The sequence below is a fragment of the Neolamprologus multifasciatus genome, chromosome 2, assembly GCF_963576455.1.
Source record: "Neolamprologus multifasciatus chromosome 2, fNeoMul1.2, whole genome shotgun sequence".
Lineage (NCBI taxonomy): Eukaryota > Metazoa > Chordata > Actinopteri > Cichliformes > Cichlidae > Neolamprologus > Neolamprologus multifasciatus.
Genome location: NC_140440.1, coordinates 23,500,101 through 23,523,556, shown reverse-complemented (window position 1 = coordinate 23,523,556; position 23,456 = coordinate 23,500,101). Strand labels below are relative to the sequence as shown.

The window sequence follows — 23,456 nt, the reverse complement described above, 5'->3', positions numbered from 1 at the left end:
AAGAAAACATGATCGCTTGCCTTTGCAATTTGAGGCAAGTGACAAATTAGATATTTTCTTCTGCCGCTGCTACACAGCTGAGCTAATGCTCAGGCAAAAACAGCAGGATATATTGACAGCTGGATGAGCTAACACCCTCACTTGTCTATCAAAGGTGTAGCAGTGTGTCTTAGACAGAATCCACTGGTCACATACTAGCCATCCATAAACAAGACAGCTCCACAGGTCAGGTCCAGTGCTCCTTGGTGCAGGTTCATTGAACACAAAGAACTTTTCAATTGAAGCGTTTTTTAATAGTACAAACTACACTAACCCTCAAGTTACCATGAAAAAAGTCACATGGACATCTGACAAGTTTGTGCAAATCAAGCAGTCTAACAACTTCCATTTCAGTGTCTGCTGCTGTCATACGATATGGTAAACTCAATTATATGGGAACAGTAAAGCTGCAAAGTCTCATAACGTTCAAACGGACGCTGTAAAATAAAATAAAATAGCGAGCCATTTGATGAGTGACTATAGCTCTGAAGATTTTGACAAAAATCCCCTAAAATGTGGCTCTGCCACACGTGCATTTGAAATGCATATATGACAGGGTGACTGAGGGTTTTTACACACAATTTAAACTATGTCATCCCAGATGACAAAACATGTCTAAAGTGCGTTTAGCTGACGGGATGCAGTCACACCTGTCCGCCGTGTGTGACATTGAAAGTTGGACACCTCTCAACGTGAACTCAAATCGCCCTCAAAATGTGACAACGCAAATAAAGCTGACAGTCACCGTGGCCATCTGAACGACCTAGGTGAACGGCTGGAAGACCAGTTAGCTAATTAGTCGACAACGACTGTGGAAATACGAGCAGAAAAATAATTATATTTTTAAAAATCCGAATCTAAACCTATCGAAAAGTTAGCCTAAGGGACAATCGGTGTTGATTTACATGGTGTGGTGGGAAAAGTGACGTAATTGCACCACAACTATGAAATGGTAGATATTTAGCTGGCCGTGTACGTCCGTGGGTTTGTGGGCATCATCCATTTGCCGTGGCTGGAAAGCTGCTGGATAGCTTGCAAACTTGTGATGGGTGTTGCGAGACGACAGCTCCAAACGAGGCCGTCGTCGCTTACACCCGAACTAGGCCGTGGCCACAGCCTGCGCTGCATAAATAAAACATTTCAGCCGGTTGGCGTGAACAACTGCTCCTGTCTCACCAAACATGATCGACAGTAAACTGTCCATAAGCGTCTCAACTGACGAGGAGTGTTATTCTGTTGACGGGTTGGTTAATTTTACGTAATTTTAGCGGCCTGGGAGGGGGTGGCTGCCAACTGCGAGCTAATGTGCTAGCTAGGAGCCAGCTCGCGCTAGGAGAGGAATGTTGCCTAGTTCTATGGTTAGGCTTAGCTAACTAGCTTAGCGTAGCTACCTCTGAAACCTCGTCTTCGTCGCTGCCGGATCCTGGACCCGAAGAGAGGACGGCTGCGGCCGCTAGTTTGAAATCCAGTCTTTCGGCAGCAGGCCCGCCTGGCTCGCCGTACAAACGTACTTTCTTTCCACCTACACCAATCCCAATGCCCCCTAGTCCGACTCCTCCTGGTGTCGCTCCTACCCCCATCCCTGCCACTGGGGAGCGAGGAGTCACCGAGTCAATCTCGTCCTCGAAGCCGTCCGTCAGCATTGCCGTCCCGGCTACTGCATCCTGCATACTTGTGTCCACGATACGTGCGTTAACGTGCTAGTTGTTGACTTAAATGTCTGTCCAGGCGCGTTCTTGTGGAATATTCGCGTGATTTTACTTCAGGGAATCCAGAAACTCTCCCGAAGCGAGGGTTGAGGAGGATCTCTTTCCCCCAGCCATTAACTTTCTAACAACCTAACCCGATACGCACAGTTTCTGAGAAACGCCGCCCTTGTGGAAAATCCTCTCGACCGTATTGGTTCATCAGGAAAGACGTGTCTCTTCTATTGGTTAAAGCTGATGCTTGTCAAAATTAGCCCGCGACGTCATGTTAGGTTTACCAATATCACGAGGCAGTAGAACGAACGTCAAGACATGACATGGTAGGCCAAATTAACTAGTTGCTAGTTTTACTAGTTGATGTAAACTCATGTTGGGATACCGTTTGCACATAAGGACTACTTCGAAAGTGTACTGACACTCTTTGTAAATTATAATGAATCATTTAGTGTGATTTTTTTTTAATGTAAAATAACGGCTATCAAGCCATTATTGAGTGCTTCCAATTAAATATAATGCAATTTAATGATTTATTAGTAATCATACATAATAATTTAAAGAAATAAAATAATATTTTTTAGCAAAAATACACACACAAAAACAACAAAAATTAACAAACAATGCTGTATGATGAACAAACTTTTCATTCACAGATAAGTTAACAATTAAATTGATGCTCTGAAACTATAACCTCCCAAATGAGTGGTTCTCATTGTGTGATTTCATGGGGGGAGACATTTTGCTGGTCCACTTATTTAATTTGGGTAAATTGTCTGCACAAATACATGTAAAGTAGTTGTCATCTGACAAGAATGATGTCTTCCAGAGAAGAGATCTGAGAATCTGTTCTGTTTTCAGTGTGTCCCGATAAGTCCTGAAAGTGAAACACCACGCATGAAAACAGTACCTTCCCTCCCTTGAGAGGAATGCAGCCAACATTAATACACCTGTATACCACTATACCGTAACAAGTCCAAATGTCTACTGTGAAAGAAAGTCTATTGGTCACAAGATATCCTTGAGGGTTATTGAACTGTGCGTGCTTTGGCGACATTTGTACAAGATTAAATACACAATGGTGACTTCAGTGATGAATAAATACTTCACTTGGACTGCCCTCTAGTGCAAAAGATCACTGTAATGTACTCGTAAAGTCAAAAGCCTACCTGGAGCCTTGTTTGTGTTTGATGTAATCTTACAGAACTACCAGTGAATTTAGGATTGTCACCACCATGAACCAAGACACCTGAACTACACAAAGGTCCTAGATTGTATTTACACCTTACCTTATAGATCACATTTGATTCAGTAAGGACTGAGTGTGGTTAAAAACAGTGTATTTCATTCCCTTTGGTTAAACCCCATGTGACTGTGTTTGATTATTGTGTGACTATTCATACATTTTTTGAAAGCATTTATTTACAGAATTGTGTGCTTTATATGTTTTAACTAGCAGTGTGCACCAATACTAGATGAGTGTAACCTTGAATAAGCAGCAATACTGAAATAATGATAATAAGTTTAAAAAAAAAAAACCACTCTTCATTTACTCCACATATTTTTTAATGGTGTCACTGATTTGCAACCAACTCCCTGCTGCAAGTCTGGGTCACTTGTGGTCTATATCTGGATTACTTGGGGCTGCTGACCCCGTGGCTAATTTCCCAGACTTGGATTAAGCCTAGTCCTATCTTAAAAGAAAACTCTGACAAAGCTCATAATTGGGAAAAAAAAGTTTTTACTTGAGGGATAAGCTCAATCCAAGTCTGAGAAACAGTCCCTATTGTATATAAACATGGTCTTTCAGGCATAGTAGTCACCAAAACCAGCAACTGAGGCTTGTGTTTTCATTTAGTTCCAATAATCAAAATAAGCCTCATCGAACTAGGTTACTATTACAAGCTACCCTAGCACGAAATTAATATCTGTTGAGGCTTGAAGCTAAATGGGTTGTTTTTATGATGTAGTGTGGTGCTTTGAGCTGGCATTGATAAACATGAACTCTTTGGCCTTGCCATAAAAAGTAGCTCATCCATATAAACTAACTCAAAAAAGAAAAGAAAAAAGCTGAAAAGGATTACTGACGAATGTAAACAGGGTTACTTGGATTTATAGGCCAGGAGAAGTCGCCAGGACCTCAAGCAGAAACGTCATCGGTTTTGGGCGTGGACACAGGCCAGTTGGAGGCGTTTGGTTATTTCGTCAGGATTGCCAGGTGTGTTTAAAAATCCACCCTTTCTGTCACGTTATTTATTACACACCCTTTCACAAACTATACATTCTTCGGTTTTGATACAATTAAAAACACAAATAAATATTAAAATTTGTTATAAATGTATTTTATTTGCGTCATTGTTTGGCCGTTTGAAGCAGATGCCATTATGAGGCGCGCCGTTTTGATGTTCCTGAAGGGGGGATGGTTGGAGAATTCTGGCAACCCAGTGGAGAGTTTCAGCCGCACCACGCAGGTCTGATTACACACACTCCGGCGTGTTGCATCTGCGTTTGTATCAGGTATATTGATAAATGTATATCTCGTTTTTCTTGGTTATATCATGGTTTGAACAACTTTTCTCATAATGTGCATAGGTACAGGTTTGTATTTGTGAATCAGCTTTAATACAGGTAGCTTAGTTAACGGTACTAGCATAAGAGCTAACTGCCGATGCTAATAACATGGCGCAGGCCAAGAGGGCCGCTTTTGTTCTCTTGTGTGGGTGCGGTAGTTAATATGCTAAGGGCCGTGCACTGCGTTTAAAGTAAGTGAGATATTTCGTAACAAATCAACAACATGGCTCTTTTGAACTCTTAAGTATTTGACGAAAGCCAACAATCGCGGAAATATTGTCGAATGAAAGTGGTTGGCTACTGATTTTGTGCTGCTAGCGGGCACCGACTCGGAACTCCCGCTTTTTGTTACGTGGATGCCGGTAGTTCGTTAGCGAGTATTGATAGATAAGGAAATTATGACGACTGCTTTGGACTTGCGTTTGGACAACAACAACCGTTGTTCCGCGGAAGAGTATGAGCAGTAAAGCAATTTTTCTTAAATATCTGTCGAAACTGTCTCAAGATGGCGCTGCTACATAGGCCCCTTTTTCTTGAAATAACTCAAGAGTAACTCAAGGGAAGCTTTGAAGAAGTATTTAATATATTTTAAGAGATTTATGGCGTATTGTAGTCAATGTATATGTATAAACTAGCCTGTCGGATTTTTTTTAAATGCAGTTGTATTCAGAATTAGTCGTGTCCCCATTAGAGAGACAGTGTGTTTTTAAATCCATGTGCAGCACGGGGGAAAGAGTTCTTGTGAAGAGGGGATCAACGAAAATAAAAGAGTAAACGAAGCACCAGGGTATTGACTGATGTATTATTGTATCTTTGTTAGTTTGTATTGGTTAATCGCATTAAAAGAAGAGTTTATTCATAATCTTCAGGGATCGTGACCAGTCATGGCTGATGAGGGATATGTAGTGCGAATCCGGGGACTTCCTTGGTCCTGTTCAGTGGATGAAGTTCAGAGGTTTTTCTCAGGTATTTATGCATTATTGTTTTTCAAAAGAATACTTCAGCACGTAACACAGTTAGAAATGATCTGATAATGCATTTTGATTGCAGAGTGCAAAATCCTAAACAATGGAAGTGGCATCCATTTCACCTACACAAGAGAGGGCCGTCCCAGCGGAGAGGCATTCGTTGAATTTGAGACAGAAGAAGACCTGAAGATTGCAGTGAAAAAGGACAGAGAAACGATGGGTCACAGATATGTAGAAGGTGCGTATAACAGCATACAGCTGAGTTAATGTCTGATAAATGCTATATAAGTTACCAGTTTGAGCGAAGTAATTTCTCTCTTCTCTGATATAGTGTTTAAATCAAACAATGTGGAAATGGACTGGGTCATGAAGCACACTGGCCCAAACTGTCCAGAGACAGCTGGGGACGGGCTTGTGCGGCTTCGGGGTCTTCCCTTCGGGTGCAGCAAGGAGGAGATTGTGCAGTTTTTCTCAGGTAACAACAAACCTTGTTCGCTGGTTAAATATAAACCCCCTTAATGCTGGTAATTTAAACTTCTCCCCTCCGATCTTCCTTTTCTTGTTTCTGGTTACCGACACCAAAACTTGTTGCATCTAATTTACAAAGAAGTCAGTATGCCATTGTAAATGACAATCTAATGTTGTTACACTGATGCTGGAAAAGGAAGCCAGTTGAAGTTTAAATAGAGAATTTATTTGAAGACGTGATGTTTTGTACAAGGGCAGGAATCTGTTATGCAAACACCCTTTCCTATCTTTGCCTCTCATTTTCATCTTCAGCCCTCATTCTTCACATTTCCCCCCCATTATGTGGAAACATTTTAAAATAGTCTCAGCCTAATGGTAATACACTAGTTATTGAGTCGGTCCCGCTCATCACTGATATAGCCTCTGTCTTCAGTTTTTGTAACTTTTTTTTGTTTTTTTCCCCACCATGTATTAATAATTTTATCTTTAAAAGTTTTTTTTAAACCCAGTATATCCTCCTGAGCACCAGCCTATTCACTCATGTCCTCTGGTCTATATCTTTTGACTTATTTGAGCCATCATAATGTCCTCTATCAAGTACTTAATAGAGGACACTGTGGGCTTTCCATTGATATCCCATGTGTTTGGGTGGCCTCTTTCAGCTCCAAAGAGGAAGGAAATCACCAAAAAGGTTCAATGGGAAGATTCCTGTTTCCTCAATTCTCAGGAGGATATGCCAATTCTTAGATTTAACTAAAGAGCAACCACAAATTTTACTCATGTCACCCACCTAGACCCTCCTCATCAGCACATTAATACTAGCCCGATATCCCCCACACAGTGCCCTTCTTCATAGTCTTCCTCTATCCTGCCATTTCTATCTTATCCCCTAGAATACAGTAAATGTAACTAAATTAAATGGAAAGTCACTGGTTTAAAAAAAGAAAAAAGACAAAAAAGGAATGAATTGGTATGTGTGATGATGTATAGAGTTTTCCATAAGTCTAATATCTCTCTCTTTAGAGAAAGTTCTCTCTGTGATTGGGCATGTGATTTAATATGTCCCCTGCTGGGGTTATCTGTCCTTGGGTTGAAGGGTTGGAAATCGTGCCAAATGGGATAACATTGCCGGTGGACATCCAGGGGAGGAGTACGGGGGAGGCCTTCGTGCAGTTTGCTTCACAGGATATAGCTGAAAAGGCTCTAAAGAAACACAAGGAAAGAATAGGGCACAGGTGGGGATGGTTGGTTGGTTGGCTGGATAAGTTGCTTTTCTTATGGTGTGCACCTTCAACATCTGAACTAAATGCAAAACTGACACATTTATCTTGGCTACTTGAAGCATATTTGTCATATTTACCACACACACACATACACACAAGTTGCTATCTTAGATCCACGTTTTTAAAAAATATATATACACAATGTTCAGGGGGAAGATTAGTGCTTGGTCACCATTCAAAAATATGAGGCGAATCCTGAATTGGAGTGCATGCCCGATTTGGAGAACAAATGGTGTCTCAGCACTAAAAATGAGTCCAGGTTGATAAATGGTAAGGAGTCTCCCTGATAGTAAAAATCAGAGGGCCACTGTACACAAGGATCTGGAGCCCACTGTCACAGGTAATGCTTAGTGGGTTGCAGAAGGGCTGGAGCTCTCTCTGTGCCTCTAAAACCAGGACAAAAGCTGTCATGGCAACGACACATACCACTATTGAAACACTGAAACAGATCTGAGTCGCTTCAGGTAACCATAAGAAAAGTGTAAAACTCACTGAGGCCCTTATCAATTTGGACAACTTCCTTATTGATCAGTAAATAAGTTATTTTTAATCTTCTTTATTAACGACTAGCAATAAGTACTTAAATCTATTACTACCTATGGACTACACCATGACAGCATCTGCATAGCCCAGTTTCACCAGTATTAAGCAAATGCAGTTTCTCACCCATTCTCCATGCCCTCACTGTGGTATCTGTATGCTCTCAGGTACATTGAGATCTTCAAGAGTAGCCGTGCTGAGGTGCGGACCCATTACGAACCCCAGAGGAAGCCTATGGGCATGCAGAGACCCGGCCCCTATGACCGGCCCTCTGGTGGACGCGGCTACAACATGATGGGCCGAGGGGGGTCCTATGACAGAATGCGCAGAGGAGGCTACGGAGGAGGTGGGTCCAAGTGGGACTGGAGAGCAGGTGAAATCAGATTTACTGGTCTTTACCCATGAAGTTTCTTTTAAATAAACACCCCCTCATGTCTCTTCATGCTTAACAATTCATATAACAATTAATAAGATTAGGATAAAATCCTCATAAGACCTTGTGTTAATTCCATTTATGTATGTTCAGGTGTATCGGATGGACGGTATGGCGATGGCGGCTCTTCCTTTCAGAGCACAACAGGCCACTGTGTACATATGAGGGGCCTGCCATACAGAGCCACAGAAACAGACATCTACAATGTAAGTTGTTGAGAGATCACTGACAGTCCTTTGTTATCTTTTGTGTGTCGCTGCAGAGGCTTAAAAGCAGACAACACTTGTGATTTGTGCATTTATTTATTTTTCGTCTTTTTTAGTTCTTTTCACCTTTGAATCCGGTGCGGGTCCATATTGAGATCGGCCCAGATGGCAGAGTTACCGGGGAGGCAGATGTAGAGTTTGCAACACACGAAGATGCTGTAGCAGCCATGTCCAAAGATAAAGCTAACATGCGTGAGTTTGCTTTAAAAAAATAACTCGAGCACCCCACCCTTTTAAAGCTGCGTGTTAATTCTTATGATTTTTGTTCCTGTTCTGCAGAGCACCGCTACGTGGAGCTGTTTTTGAACTCAACAGCAGGTGGCAGTAATGGAGCATACAGCAGCCAGATGATGGGGGGCATGGGTGAGTCAAAGTTTTAGAGATATTGAAAATAGGGCCCTGTGTTATTTCCCTTTAAAATGCTTGTGTACCTTTTGGTTTACTCATACAGCCCAATGGGATTTGTTTCCACAGGGAGCCAGTCATCCTATAGTGGAGGCCAGCTGAGCTCAGGGTACTCTGGTGGATACAGCAGCCAAGGAAACATGGGTGGCTACAGTGACTATAGTGAGTGTCAGCTCTGTTGTATTTCCTAAAATATATTTCTTTACAGAACCTTTAAAGGTTTGAGCAAAGACTTATAGTCTAACCGTTTTCTCTGATAAGTGAAATTGAAGTTGTCCTAGGTGAAGGTGCCATAAAACCTTATTTGTGTACTGTGACTGTTTTGTTTATTTTTAAACTCGTGACAGCTGTAAGTGTTTGCTGTCTGGCACTAAATGAGATGCTATTAAGTTGGTTTTTTTTGTTTGTTTGTTTTTGTTTTTAAGTCATAAATATTCAGTAACATGTTAAACTGGCCTTGTAAAACACTTTTCTTTTATGAGCTGGTTAATTCTAAAGCACACAATTTGAAATAAATGATAGTTACATTGTTACTTAATATACGGTAGTAACAGTAAAGAAAAATCTGCAGCTAAAAAGTGTCCTAAAGTTGGGTTGTTACAGTGTTGCAAAGGGTGAAAGCAGTGGTTAATTACCAGAGGAGTGCTGTTATTCCCCATCATTTAAAAAAAAAAAAAAAAAAAAAAAATACTTGAAGCAGCTCCTTCCAAAACTGCTGTGTAATGTATTTAATGACACTGGCTTCTAAGGAAGAACGTGCTGTGTAGTTCTATCATCTTGGATCCAGGCTAATTGAGCCCTTTAAACTTGGAAAGCTTTTGTCGTGAAGGACACAAATGAACCATTCTATTTTTTTTCCTATGTGTGACTCCTTGATGAACTCCTTGGTCCTATAGTGTGTATTTTCTCTCTCTTGTTAGGTAACCAGGGCGGAATGGGAAGCAGTTACTATGGCGGCGGTGGAGGAGGAAGCAGAGGCTCAATGAATGGACTGGGTGGGGGATGGGGAATGTAGTTTTTTTTTTTTTTTTCGCCTTTAGTTTTTTTTTTTTTTTTTTTTTTTTTTTTTTTTAACTCAGCATTTTGCTGAAAGGACTGGAAATGCAAGTCTCTCATAATAATTCAGATCGGGTCTGGTAGGGTTGTTTTGGGGGAAAACAAAGGGTAGGGTTTGTATTATTATTGGGGTTTTTTTTTAAGTGGGTGATCTTCAGAGAGCAGTGAGATCATATGTTCGTCACAATAAATGTGTCAAAGTGATGTTTGTCTTCCCCATTCCTCACAGATTTACAAATAACAAACTGTGCTTTGAGTTTCTTTCCCTGGAAGCGTGCCGTTTTGTGTTACCGTTCTTTAAGCACGGTTAACTCATCCTGTGCTGGTGGATTTGACAAAACGTTTTAGTGTCCGAGTGCATGAACAGAAACTGAAAATGTCCGGTATCTTCTAATGTTTGGACCTTGTTTCACCTTTTACATAGTGTTCAGCTTCATTTTAAATTCCTGTACAAAATGTTAATCTGGGTTTGAGACTTAACATGGTCAAAGCATGTTTTGTTTTCTTATGGTGTGACTGTTAGTGCTCTTTTTCTGTTCCTGGATGAGGGCTATACAGAGAGCAAGTTCATTTCAAATCTGCTACCATGAAGGTTTCTACTGCTTCAGATGCTGTTTGTATTTCTTGTGCACAAAGTGAATAAACTAGTCTGGAATATCTAATTGACACAAGTGGTGGAAAAACAGGAGGCTTTATTCATTTATCAAATATCTAGAGTTAAAAAAAAGTCAAATTAAGAAAATGGCTTTGTAGCAGTTGACGTGATCCATAAAACCTGATAGAATACATTCTAAAATAGTTTTGCTGTTGTCAACATTCTACAGTCATTTACACAATTCTGCTTGCATCCAGCAGCGGGGTTAGAGCTGATCTTAAAAAGGGGGAGGGGAAAAAGTGCATAACAAGGCTGAATATCAAAGTCACTTCCAGAATTAAAAATGCACCCCTCTTATTCAGGATTTTCAAAGGTTTAACTATATTTTAAGACAAAGTAAAATATTCAGGTTATTTCTGTTAAATTTATTTTGAAAATCATTCTAAATAAAGAAAGCAGTGTGCCTTTACATTCTGTGATTACACAAACCTGCAACAGCAGAGATTCTCAGCTCAAGCTAAAATCCCAACAGTACATCCACAGTTTGAATTAGAAAAACTGCACATATCAAAAGGCCAGTTTATCAAGATTACCAAATTTGTTAAACTGTTAATCCAACCCAGGGAAACATTGGTGGCAGATACTCAAGCCTTTCCATGTCTATGCAAAGTCGTTAGCATAAAGTCTGCATAGACTACTTTTTATTAAAATCCATCCTGTCAACGTTAAAGGCGACCATTGTCAGTACAAATAAAATGCCTGAATTTCAGGTAACTGCATCAATGGAACACCAAATCACATTCCCGCCTTTTCTTTTTTTTCCTTTTCATAACGCGAGTATTTAAATTCATATTAAATTATTATATTCAGTGTTGGAGCGTGTGGAGAAAACATTAAAGCCTGTGGGTATGTCGTCAGGAACCTGTGGAGGAGCTTCTCTGCAGCAGCAGGGAGTGGCACACGTCGCACACTCGCACAGGCCGTGGATACGAAGGCAAGGCCAGCTCGTTACTGGAGCAGCTGTTGCAGTAGATGTCGCCGCAATTTCTGCAGTGGTGCTGCGCATGCAAAACATACAGCGTGACAACATTTATGTGACTGCGGACGTTAACAGAAGCGGCTCTCAAATGAAATGTAATGGGGGTGGGCGGAACGTACCTTTCTGCGTGAGATGGAGAACTCCTTCTGGCATTGTTTGCACTGAGTGGCTTCATCATCTTTCAGCCAAGCGTGGCCCTGAGAAGAGCAATGGTTTCTCATTCCAAGTCTTACAGCGTCAACAATTAAAGTAAACCACCCTCGACTCTTTCACATTTTACCTTCAGGGCCTTGTTGACCTCCTTGAAATCTTCCATCTTGAGTTTAGACCTTTGAGAAAGATGAAAGCGGCATAAATTCTCCTACGTGAAATGGCATTCGTTAGTAAGAAAAAGAAAGAAAAACATCGCAGTTACTGACTGGCTGAGATGCAGTCCCATTTCTTGTAGAGCCTGTTCCTGCTGCTCGCACTTCTGCTGCAGTTGCTGCTTCTCCTGCTTCAACTCCTGCAGCTCCTGCAAAGTCGATCCATAAGAAGAAAAAGAAAAAGGTCACAACATCCCATTTACGTTCAAGAATTTGTAATATGCTCTTACACTGCTTACAAGAGGATGAAACAGGAGGGAGGCTTTGTTAAAGCTGTCATACAAATATTTTTGTAAAATAAACTTTTAAGGTAATGTCGTCTGGCATAAATACATAATTCGCTGGTGATGAAGCTGAAAGGTACAGTTTCTAAATTCCTGTGTTTAAAATATGAAACGTTACCAGCAGAATTGAAGAAATAACCAACAACAAACCGCATAACCTTTAATCTAAAACATCTATATACTGTGTTGATGACATTCAGTGAAGTTGGATTGGGGCTGCACAGTACTTTCTTGTCACCTTGTACCACAAGATGGTACATCAAGCCAATTGAATTAATAACCAGGTAAGTCAGGATGAGCACATTCTCTTTTACAAAAGGAAAAGCTTCTTAAGCACCTTGGACACAAAGGAGTATCTAAAGTTAAAAGAATAGCACCACACATTCAAAAACACCTTAACACACCCACTGGTAAAACACTGCTCCCTGGTGGTGAAAGGCGTTGCTGCATTTTGAAGGCCATAATTACAAAAGGTACTTTTTAATGAACATAAGAATAAAAAAAAAGCTCTTATTCTGACTTGTAGCCAATTCAGCTTCATTGCTAGAGTCTAGAAGCAGTCTCTACAAAGCCAATCACACGTTTTAAATGTTGGCATTGGATTACAGTATTTTATGCCTGTGTGTAGGAGTAATCTTAGCTGCAGCTGTAGGTTGCCTTTCACTTTGAAAATAAAACTTCATTTGTCGAGAGCGTACACATTTTTTTCCATCGCTATAATTCGGCTATTTAGATCCGAGCAAGCGTAACCTGACACAGGTTGTGTGTGTGTTTGAGAGATGCTGACCGTATGCAGGCCCTGGAGCTGCTGCAGCTGTGTGCGCAGTTCGGTGCTGTTGTCCTGCTCCCTCTGGAGAGCTTTTTGCAAGTTCTGTCTCTGTTCCCTCTCACTGCGCAGCTCGTTCTCCAACCCCAGCCTGTGCTCCGAAAACACAAAAACGTGACTCTCAAGTCATCAAACTGCAAACTACTGCATGGACTCGGGCTACACAATGTTTGAAAAGTTTGAGAACAAACATTTTAGGCGAATCACATTTGCAACTTTGCCCTTTTATGAACCTTTTCTCTACGTACTGCTTAATACCACACTCAAACACCGCCCACAATTGTATTTCTTCACCTTAGCGTATCGAGATCTGTTAGCTGTTTCTGCAGACCATCGACTTTCCCCTGCAGCTCCGCCTTCATGTCTTCGTCCGACTGGTCGTTCTGCTTGCGCTCCTGCTCCGATCTCTGTAGTCTATTAGTCACAAAATATGAAGAGGAGCGTCAATTTAAAGGAATGTAAACGCGAAACTGAATCTCAATCTAGGCAAGCACGCATACCTCTGCTCAAGTTCCTTCATGGTGTTCTCCATTTCATTCATCCTCTGCTCAAGCTGCACGGCCTCTGCCTGCTTTTTTTCTGCTTGGCGGTCCGAGTCCTGAGAAACCACACGATTTGGACAAATGTGCAATCTGTGTGTGTGTGTGTAAGTGCGAAAGACAAAGTTATAATCATACTCATCTATTTATACCTGAGCTTTGTGGAACATCTGCACATTGAGAGTCTTGACTTGGTCAAGCTGGAGCCGTAGGGCTGCCAGCGTGTCCTGTTTCTCATGCGTATCCTTCTCCAGCAGTTTCATGGCCACCTCCATCTCCTGCTTCATCCCCACCTGCAGCTCCAGTTCACGCTCCAGCTCCTAATACACAAGGGAGTCAAATTCAGTTAAGAGTTGAGTCAAAACTCAAAAACACCAGGTGTGGAGTGTTGGTTCAGTCTGTCCTGGAGGTCACTGATACTTGACCTGGCGAATGCGCTTTTCCTCCTTGTACTGCTTCCACACCACATTGTACATCTCATCCAGGCCTTGTCTAGTCTGTTTGTATGTCTCCAGCTCTGCCTGGCTGTCCTGAAGCACTGCCTGAAAAATAAAAACATGGCATTTTTCATTCCTTCTTAAAATCTGGAGGGGCTTCAGCTGCAGTTAGTCCTAGACACTTTTTTCCCCCACACCTCCTCTTTTCTCTGGCTGGACTGCAAGATCGTCTCGTTCTCCTTTTTCAGCTGTTCCTGTTCTTCCCGTAGAGAGTTGATTCTGTCTGTGGCGGCTGTCAGCTGAGGAAAAGGAGAAAAAAACCACAAACACACACACACACACACACACACAGATACCAGCTGATGTTAAAGAGGATCAATCCAGTGCGAACACAGTCCCACAGCTGCACACACAAAGCACGCCTAACCTCCTCTACAAGCTTGCTATTAGTCTTCTCTAGAGAGTCCATCTTAGCCTGAAGGTCAGTGACGGTGCCGCTTAGGTGACGATTTAGCTCCTCAATGTAGTGCTTCTGATCCAATATGGCTGTCATCTTCGAATCACTAAGGAAGGGAGCGATACAATCACCATCTTATAGTTGTGAGACATATCTATCCAAAGTTTAGTAAGGAGTTTTTAATATGGGGTCATGCTTTAAACAGTAATAACAATATAGAACAGTCCAGATTAAAAAAATAATGTAAAGCAGTGTAGATGCTTACTCTTTTGCAGTCTCATTGTTAGCAGGGTCTTTCAGATAAAGTGAGAAGTCGATGACTGCTACCTAAATGGGAAAGAAGAGCAGATCACTCTGTATCTCGATCCAACTCTTCCTCAGAGTGAAACTGATTCTTACAAAACAGCATCACTAACCTGTGAATCAAGGTCCTCCCCTTTAATGCAAAGGTTAGCATCAATTACGTTGAGGCCCACCAGCAGCCCCACCATTACCGACCCTTCGTCTTCCAACATCAGTGCTCCAGAGTCATAAAACTCACTAAGGGATTTAAAAGGTAAAGTGGATGCTGGGAAGAAACCCATGTTTATAATGCACTATAAAACAAGTGTAACTGACCTCAGGAGGTCTTTGTGGTCCAGCAGGGCCTTCATATAGTCGGCTACTTTCTTCTGCATAAGCGCCAAATGCAGCCAAGCCCTTCCTCTCCCCAAACCGGTCCTAAGAAAAACCAAAACCAAAAACAATAATGACAGTATAAGTACAATTAAACACAGTTGTGATGCAGTTTTATTATAGAAATATGTTTTTTAATGGCATACTTAATGCCAGGCATGTCTCTGGCACTGGTGGCGATGTTGACAGACTCCGGGCATAACTTTTCTACCAGCTCCAGTGGTCCCCATACAGACTTGTTGTAACCAATGAAGGATTTCTTGGCTGAATCAGACGGAACGTGCAGAATTAACTTCAGCATGCAGGCAGCTAAATATAGCACAACAGCAACAGTCAGATTTATTTACGTCTAACCTTTAAGGCCATGTTTGAGGCAGTGCTCCAGGACAACAAAAAACTGCTGCAGAGGAGGGTACTCCGAGTCAAGCGTCCTGCCCAAACTCATAGAAGACTGAATCAACACTCTGATGCTGAGCTTGAGCATGCTGAGCAGGTTGGATCTTTCTATTGCCATTGAGTCTTTGGGGGGAACAACTGTACAGAAAGCATGAAAAAAAGCAGAAGCTCTGAGGTTAATTCTGTCAGATGACATAGCCGGAAAACCCCCAAACACATTGCCAGGCAAGGAGCACTTCACTAACCAAAAAAACCAAGAGTCTGATCTTGGAGTCATGTGATGTGACAGCTGACACTTATACAGTGTTTCAAGTGCCTGTGACAACTGCAATGGTTCGACCTTAAAGTGCATTAACTAGCAGGCATCAGAAAAATCAAAGTCTACCTGGAAGCTTTTTCGCTGAGTTACTGAGGTCACTTTCGGCCTCATTCTCGGTCGGGGAGCCCGCCGCGGATCCCTGTGAGGGCTTTCTCTGGATAGCAGCGTAGCTGATCCCGCTGCTAATCGTCTCCGTGGCCTTACGAGCCAGAGACAGGAGAGGAGCCGACCAGCTGTTCTCCTCTGCGACCTGGGGAGCCTGCCTCTCGGTCCAGTCCTGCTCGCTGCCCCCATCCGGTTCGCCATTAGTCGCTGGTCGTAAAACTTTGGGCTCATCTTGTTCTTGTTTTTCGTCGCGCTCTGTAACAGCTGTGTTTACTTCCCCTGCTTCGTCAGCCATGTTTTCCCTACCCCGTCCCCCTTGCTCGCGTATAAATCACGTGATCGCCTTAGACCAATAACGGACGCTTGTGAGGCCTGACGTTCTTTTACTTTTGATTCATTGGCGGTTAGCAAAACACACTGGAGTTAAATCACTGCCACCTGTTGGACTTGGCTGGAGAGTGGCGGACTGACAAATATCTAATAACTAAAGATCGCGTTTTTATTTATTCACAGTCAATGAAATTTTAGTTGTGCCTTTCAGGTTAGTGTGTTGGGTTAGTGTGGTTCACAGGACAGGAGCCAGAACTAAAGATAAAGATTTTCATTGGGAGTGACCAGTAGGGACAAACAATTACTTAAGAGGGACACCTTGAGTTCAGAGGTTTGAAGACAGAGTTAGAGAGGCAGGCTGAGATGGTTTGGAGAAGGGATAGTGGACATATGGGACAAAGGATGCTAAATGCAGCTGCCAGACAGGAAAGAATAAAAGAGAAAAGAGGAAGACCTTAGAGGAGGTTCGTGGATGTAGTTAAGGAGGAGATGCAGAGGGCTGACAGAGGAGGATGATAAGGATGGAGTGAGATGGGTGTAGATCATTTGCTGCGGAAGTGGAAGGAAGCAGATGACAGAAGAAGATGGAGAAGAAGAAAAAGTCATGTTACTTAAGATTGAATGTTCATGTCACACAGTAGAAATTTGTATTTATCTTTTATATTGGTTTTATTCTGTTTTTTAGTCTTTATTTGTGAGTTTAGTTTTTATTTGCATGATTTTATTCTGTTTGTACTGCATGGTTTTAGTGGCTTATTTGACATTGTTTTAATCCACTGTGGACTGGCTGGGCATGGGACAAAATAGCTGATAGGGATCACCTGAGACATGGGTGTGTCCAGAGGTGGCCTATCAGCTGTTTAAGGGACCCTTTAAAAGGAAGCTGACTGGGGCTTGGGATGACAGAGGCACAAGATATGAAAAGGAACGCAAGAAGGCCAGGTCATAAATAAATAAATAAATAAATAAATAGGGGGAATCGCTGCCTGCGGGGGGGTGCCTCATCTGGAGACGGACCGGTCAGCGTGATAGCGACCCAGTCCCGACAGCAGGAACGGCGACAATAGGAGACAACGCCTGTGATTAACAGCATTTGTGAGTATTGTCTCCACTGTTGTTCACCGGGTGCAGCCGTGTTGGGAGGGGGTCGCCATGGATATATGCCAGGGCAGCTTCCAGGATGATGGTTGTGGCCCCTATTTGTTTACTTACAGGGCGATGACGCCAGGGGTGGCGATCGAGCAACGGACTCAGTGCAGAATGCGAGCTGAGCTGGGATGTGATGGGCCCAGTAAAGGGACGAGAAGGGGACAGCAGGCTCATCCTCGTCTGCCTGGGACGAGGCTGCCATGCACGCAGCTCCGCAAGAGGAATTTCTGGCCTGTGAACCCATAACGTCCTGGGTTGTGGGACTGGGTGGGATTTTTAGTGCATACAGAAAATTGCATTTTTACCAGTTTTAGAATTGTTTTATCAAGGCTCGGTGGTAATTTTAGCGTATTGACAACATTTTATTATGTTTTTAGAATTGTTTCTCATTCTTGCTCCCTGACCTGGAAATAAACAGTTTCTGATCAGACTTGCATCATCACTGTGCGTGTATTTAAAAGAATCTCATTAGTATGACATTCTGGCGCACCAGATTTAGTAGTCACATCAGAGTTAGTACAGAGGGCATACATATTCATTACCCCATACGTGGTGAGCAGCCGACCCACATGTGACCTCAAAACACACTACAACGTAGTTAAGCTTTAGCCAAAGAGGCTTTACTGTGACGGGAATCGTAAGAATATGCACTTAGTAAAGCCCATAAATCTCCAGAAAACCAGCAGTAGTAATAACATCAAAAGCTGTGATACTGATGTATTGTGTATCTCTTTTATCTTTATTTGATCCGTTTTGTGTTGCTTTAAATTGACTCCAACTTTAATTATTAATTCTAAGAATGTTGTTAACACAGCCATCCATGAAGTCAGACTATACTTTAATCCAGTTGAAGCACTTGTGCTATTAACCTATTGATGGTATTTTTTGCACTTGAGAGCTGAAGGGAGAATTTCACATTGCAATCAAAAGATACTTTTCTTGTGAATAATTGTTGTTACCTCAGAACTGCATGACACCAGTAGTAATAAGATCAACTGGCAGTGAATAAACGTATTAGGAGCTTGCCGTCCTTCTTTTTGCACTTAGAAAATCGACCATTACTCCTCTATGTAATGCACTTGCATTTATACAACACTTTTCTAGACTTACTGACCATTCAAAGCAATTTGAAACATACATTTATGCAGCACTTTATGCTATACACTTACATCCATGGTCGATTTAGAATCATCAATTAACCCTAAACTGCACATCTGTGCACTGCGGAAGAAGCTGGAGTACATGGAGAGAAGTAAAACAGACAAGAAGCCCTGGGAACCAAGAACCTTCACGTTGTAAGTGGACAGTTTTAACCACCTCATCACCTCGCTTCTCAAATTACCCAAGTCTGTGTGGAAAAACATTGTAGTTGATTGCAGTTACCTGAAATAAAAAAAACAAGAGGGGAAGGCAGGGAGATAAACTGAAAAGAACTTGTGTTATCACAAAACTAAGTGAAAATAGAAACGCACAGGAAAGGCCTTAAGTTTAGTAACCTTTGGCATCACAGTGGCCTGATGATGCTTTGTAGCCTTTCTTTATTTAGATTTGGGAGGTCTACCTTACTGTGAACCAGCTGCCCTTCAAGAAGTGGTGTTTGCATTGAAATGTCTGTTGTGAATTTTTGAAAACACGGCTAACTGTAAAGCTGATAAAAAAGTAAATCAAAATTAAACATTTTTCAAATAAATAGTTAATTTCGCTTGTTTCTAACTCTGGAAACTACCTGAACCTAAACAGTAAAACAGTGTAGTGTAATTCTTGACCACGTGGTGGCGCTCACATTTCGTACCCGTTAAAGGCGCTTTTAATACTTGGAGGCAAAGTGAAGCCCATCATCTGATCTCCAGTTTTTACTGCAGAGTTGTATATTTTGTCATGTTACTACGTTTCCTGTCCTCCTCTTCAACAGCTTCGCTGTTGAATTATCTTGCTTAAATGTAAGTATGGACTGTTAATGTATCTTACTTAATATTTGGACTTCTGATTCTGTGACACGCATACTTTAAATCTGTGACTGCTTTAACCACCGGATTTACCTGGATTAAACACAACCAAACCCTATAACGGCACTCAGACAGAAAGAATGAGTCAATATGTACAAAAGGAACCAAGGATTTGTTTTGTTTTTTAATTAAGTTTCAGTTTCCTGTTTCTTTTAATTTCCCGACAGTTTTTGCATTTTATTTTCTATCTTTGGGAGTACCAAGTAACATGATGGATAATTTGAGTTAAAATACGAATTAATTGGCACAACATGCTCTTGTGGTTATTGGCAACACCCAGGAGGCGGGGATATCTATCTAGGCTAAAAGGCTCGTGAGCTTCAGTCGCCAGTCTTTCTCGAGAGAAGACAGCGGCAGCAGGGGCGCGAGGAGAAGAGAGGAGTTCTATTAACAAAAAAGAAAAAGCATATAAAAAAGGAAGGAATACTGAGAGGTGGACGGAATATAACTTTTAGATTTTTTGATTTTTTTTTTTGTTAATTTAAATAATTTTTCTACTTAAAGCTACTGGAAGCCATGAGGATTTTCGCTGTTGCGCTGTTGCTGGCTCACGCGTTGGGTACGTTTCATGTGCCTGTGCAACTTAACCAGTGTTTCTTCTGTGTTCATTAATGGATCACTTAGCGTGTGTGTGTGTGCGTGTGCGTGTGTGTCTGTCTTTCATGGCTGTCAGTGTAATCCTCTCTATAATAACCGAGCTATAACATGTCGTGTAAACTTAATCTTTTAGGCAACAGTTTTCATGATGCCAGCCTATTCAGGAGCTAATGGGGTCATCTCTCTTATTTTAGAGCATGCTTTATGTAACTGGATACATTTATTTTTAACTCATATTCTTGCCTGACATTAGCTAACTGTCTGCCCATGCATTTTGTACGTGTGTTATGAGAGACAGAGGGGGGAAGGCTGTGTGCCAGGCCGATATCTCAATGTCCACGAATTTGAGGACATGGTTTTGGCGTGCATTGACTCAATCAATCCCTAAGGACAATGTCTGATCCGGTGTATTTTCTAAGAGAGAACAGCAGGGTAATTACTGCATCCCTAAAAAATCCTGCCTGAAGCTTCTTCCTGTACAACATGTTTCAACTTGCCCAAGAAGGCTCACCCAGCTTGGTGCACTAACCTGTCTGTGCTGGTTGTCCCCTAGAGGAAGAGTTTTCTGATTGTGATTTTTGTTGTTTGTTTTTGTGGTGTATATATGTTCAAAGCAGACCTCATTCATAACATTTGATTTTCCTGCTCCTTCAGTGATGTTCAGACTGGCCAGCGGTGCTGCAGTAGACCGTTACGAGAGCAACAAGCAGCGGCACACCTCTGTTATCAGCCTCCTGGACACAACCAGAGACAGGAGAGCAGAGGAGGAGGAGAACCGGGGCGTAAGGGCGACAACAGCAGATTACAGCAAGGATGGCGAGGCGGAGGAGTACGATGATGACTACTACTATGAGGATGAGGAGTATGAGGACGGCACATCTGGAGACTATGAACTGCAACTGCCAAGAGGTAAGGCACTTAAAAAATGTCTTAAATTGGTGCTTTTAAGTGGCTTTTAACAAAGACAGTACATGTAATTGTTGGTCTTGTTTTTTTTTCTCACTTTAGTTGCTATGTCAAGCAAACCCAAAGATCCTTCTACCATTTTGGAAGCTGAAAACACTGAGGGAAAAACAACGAGAGGAAAGGGAAAGAAGAGGGGAAAGGGAAAGGGAAGGAAGAGGAATCCTTGCCTGAAGAAGTACAAAGATTACTGCATTCACGGGACCTGCACTTACCTGAAAGACCTCCGTGAACCATCATGCGTGTGAGTATTTAGCTCTCTGTTTACCTGCACATCATGCGCACCTCAAGTCGATCAATTATTAACCATTTTCCCTTCACCGTCCTCTTCGCAGGTGCCACCATAATTACTCCGGCGATAGGTGTCAGTTTATCCTGCTGCCATCGCAGTCCCGAGAGGGCTACGACCGCACCACAGCTCTGGCGGTGGTGGCGGTGGTGCTGTCGTCTCTGTGCCTCACCATCATTGGACTTTTGTTAATGCTCAGGTGAGCGAAACACACGCCCGGCACACACTCGCAGCCATGCACAGGTTAGGATCTTAGCTAACAATGAGGCGATATGTAGACGACTGAACGAGCTCCCTTTCCTTTCGTTTATTCCAGGTTTCACAAGCGGGGAGAGTATGATGTAGAGAATGAGGAGAAGGTGAAGCTAGGGTCAGCATCCAACCACTGAAGCAACAAAGAGAGGTGAGTGGTTAGGGAAAGGGCTACAAACACGTACACCGACTGAAATCAGCCGCTATCAAATGCGACTAGAGTTCACTCATTCTCCCCCCCCCCCCCCCCCTTTTTTTATTTTAGGCAAAGATGTAGAAATTCTACCTCAGCTGAAAATGAAAAGTGAACAGCAACAGGAGGTCCCGGAGGAAAAGAAAAGGAAAATAAAATGAACGTAGGCAAAGAAGAGAACAGAAGGACGTCTGCCCAATGTTCTGCTGGCCGTTCAAATAAAGAGTGGGCACGTGAATGTATTCCTGATGGCTTCAGAAGAAGAAACTCCCGGTCTGGAACTGGAATATTGAACCGCTCAGAGGAGGTGTGTCGAGAATCAGGCGACAAGGAACGGGAAGAAGGAGGAATGCGTCTTGACTCTGTCTCTGAAATTATTTGAGATTTTTTAACAACAATCAGAGCTCAATCTGGATTCTCTTTCTCTCAAAAGACAACATTTTGTATTTTTCTGCTCAATGCCGTCATGTGTTTTTTTTTGTTTGTTTTTTTTGTTGTTGTTTTGTTTTTTCTTGTGTGTGTACAGTAAACGGTATATTTATAATTTTAATTTATTTATTTAAGCTAACTGTATTTATGGAGATTTTTAACCACCTTTTAGCAGTTTTTAAAATAAAACAAAAAAAAAGTGTTTTTATATTTCTTATTTGAGGCTATTTATTTATGAAACAGAAGCAAACGAAGCGAAAGCTCAGTATTTCATGAAAAATAATGCATAAACCTTAATTCTGGCACTCACTAGATGATCAATAGCACTGTGGTTAATAAATTGATCACTGAATACGTGAGATTTTATTTTATTTGATATTATTTTTAATGATCCAATGGTTCAGATGATTTCCAACACTGACCACACTCACGATTACTCATAGTCACACCTGGAAACTGCCCCTGGGGCAACCAGTCTCTTCTGTCAGCCACTAAGTGGCTCCAATGTGGGTTCAGTGAATTGCTCAAAGGCACATCAGTATTGGTAATGAGGGAGGGCAAAGCCCTACTCTCTCCCATCCCCCCACCCGGCTTTATCCTGCAGGTTCGGGGACCGTTACTTCACGTTAGGTTTCAGTTTCAGAGGTAACGCTGATCATTAGGCACACTGCTATGTACTGATTATAAGCACCACAAGAACTGTGCTCTCAACATCTGTATTTCTTTCACAATAGGGAGGGAGTCACATATGAAATGCACTGTAGAAAGAATTGGGTATAAATATGTTGTGTTTATGTCTTATCATTGTTAGAGGAGAAACTGTTAAGCTGTCAAGAAAAAAAGGAAAAACAATGTGAATTCAAGTGTTTTATCCATTCAAATCCTGCAGTTTTGAAGTGATTTATATTTGTGATTTTCTTTTCAGAGCAGAATAAAAAATAAATAAATAAACATCTCAATATGTGAGTTCTGGAGGGTCTCTGTTATTTCTCCATCCATCCATCCACCCGCTTTCTTATCCGATTCAGGATCATGGTGGGGCTGGAGCCAATCCCAGATGTCACAGGGCAAGAGGCGGGTACACCCTGGACAGGTAGCTAGTCTATCGCAGGGATAAATCTTTATTATTCCAAGCTTATAGTCATTCATTTGCTTCCTGAGTTGGACCGTGCATTAATGCCTGTCTTAATAACGATAACACCGCTGTTGCTCTTCTAGCTCGTTCAGGATCCGCAATTAAAGCAAACATCATGTTTTTATTTCCTGTCTCTGGCGTGTGAGCAGTCGCTTTAAACTGAGACACCTGTATCCTGCACATTGGTGCTGTTATTATTTTTAGCCAGTGCTCATAGATCTTGAATCAAAAATCCTTCCTGAGTTATTATATGTAATTGGGGTCTGTGCGTGCCACTGTTTACAATTCAACAAATAACTGATGCCAGACTGTCTAAGCGAGCCGAAAGTGAAGACATCAGTTGTTTT

At 41.9% G+C, this 23,456-nt stretch overlaps 4 protein-coding genes across 11 annotated transcripts in view; 2 read left to right on the top strand and 2 right to left on the bottom strand.

Moving 5' to 3' along the window:
- ankhd1 (ankyrin repeat and KH domain containing 1) overlaps positions 1–1,900 on the bottom strand; it is a 32,464-nt gene extending 30,564 nt beyond the window's left edge. For 2 of the 3 annotated variants that reach the window (XM_085132387.1, XM_085132396.1), the window contains exon 1: positions 1,431–1,899. In XM_085132387.1, the coding sequence (XP_084988513.1) occupies positions 1,431–1,709 (279 nt within the window). In that variant the 5' untranslated portion in view covers positions 1,710–1,899. Of the gene's footprint in view, positions 1–1,430 lie in introns of all 3 variants that reach the window. The other variant, XM_085132404.1, reaches the window with a different exon arrangement.
- A 2,197-nt stretch (positions 1,901–4,097) lies between these two features.
- On the top strand, positions 4,098–10,400 carry hnrnph1 (heterogeneous nuclear ribonucleoprotein H1). Of its 5 annotated transcripts, none has more exons than XM_085182618.1 (11): positions 4,098–4,256; positions 5,180–5,276; positions 5,361–5,516; positions 5,610–5,753; positions 6,843–6,981; positions 7,737–7,942; positions 8,096–8,208; positions 8,325–8,460; positions 8,548–8,631; positions 8,743–8,835; positions 9,594–10,400. In XM_085182618.1, the coding sequence occupies exons 2-11, from the start codon at positions 5,195–5,197 to the stop codon at positions 9,686–9,688; spliced, it is 1,248 nt and encodes a 415-aa protein (XP_085038744.1). In that variant the 5' UTR covers positions 4,098–4,256; positions 5,180–5,194; the 3' UTR covers positions 9,689–10,400. The 5 variants fall into 5 exon arrangements, with proteins under 5 accessions (XP_085038744.1, XP_085038769.1, XP_085038775.1 ...); XM_085182643.1 differs by having other exon boundaries at positions 4,116–4,256; positions 7,737–7,915; XM_085182649.1 differs by having other exon boundaries at positions 4,116–4,256; positions 9,590–10,400.
- rufy1 (RUN and FYVE domain containing 1) lies at positions 5,358–16,094 on the bottom strand. Its single transcript, XM_085182605.1, has 17 exons — positions 15,728–16,094; positions 15,301–15,480; positions 15,093–15,210; positions 14,890–14,991; positions 14,688–14,811; positions 14,537–14,598; positions 14,242–14,377; positions 14,012–14,113; positions 13,803–13,919; positions 13,530–13,697; positions 13,339–13,436; positions 13,133–13,252; positions 12,800–12,929; positions 11,783–11,877; positions 11,644–11,692; positions 11,483–11,560; positions 5,358–11,382 (listed from the first exon to the last, which is right to left on the bottom strand). Exons 1-17 carry the CDS (start codon positions 16,059–16,061, stop codon positions 11,239–11,241), a joined length of 2,157 nt encoding a protein of 718 aa, XP_085038731.1. The 5' UTR covers positions 16,062–16,094; the 3' UTR covers positions 5,358–11,238.
- A 3,479-nt stretch (positions 16,095–19,573) lies between these two features.
- Positions 19,574–22,940, top strand: hbegfa (heparin-binding EGF-like growth factor a). 2 transcript variants are annotated; one of them, XM_085182659.1, is made up of 6 exons: positions 19,575–19,810; positions 20,503–20,757; positions 20,857–21,055; positions 21,147–21,299; positions 21,417–21,503; positions 21,618–22,940. In XM_085182659.1, exons 1-5 carry the CDS (start codon positions 19,768–19,770, stop codon positions 21,487–21,489), a joined length of 723 nt encoding a protein of 240 aa, XP_085038785.1. In that variant the 5' UTR covers positions 19,575–19,767; the 3' UTR covers positions 21,490–21,503; positions 21,618–22,940. The 2 variants fall into 2 exon arrangements, with proteins under 2 accessions (XP_085038795.1, XP_085038785.1); XM_085182669.1 differs by lacking the exon at positions 21,417–21,503 and having other exon boundaries at positions 19,574–19,810.
- The last annotated feature ends 516 nt before the right edge of the window (positions 22,941–23,456 follow it).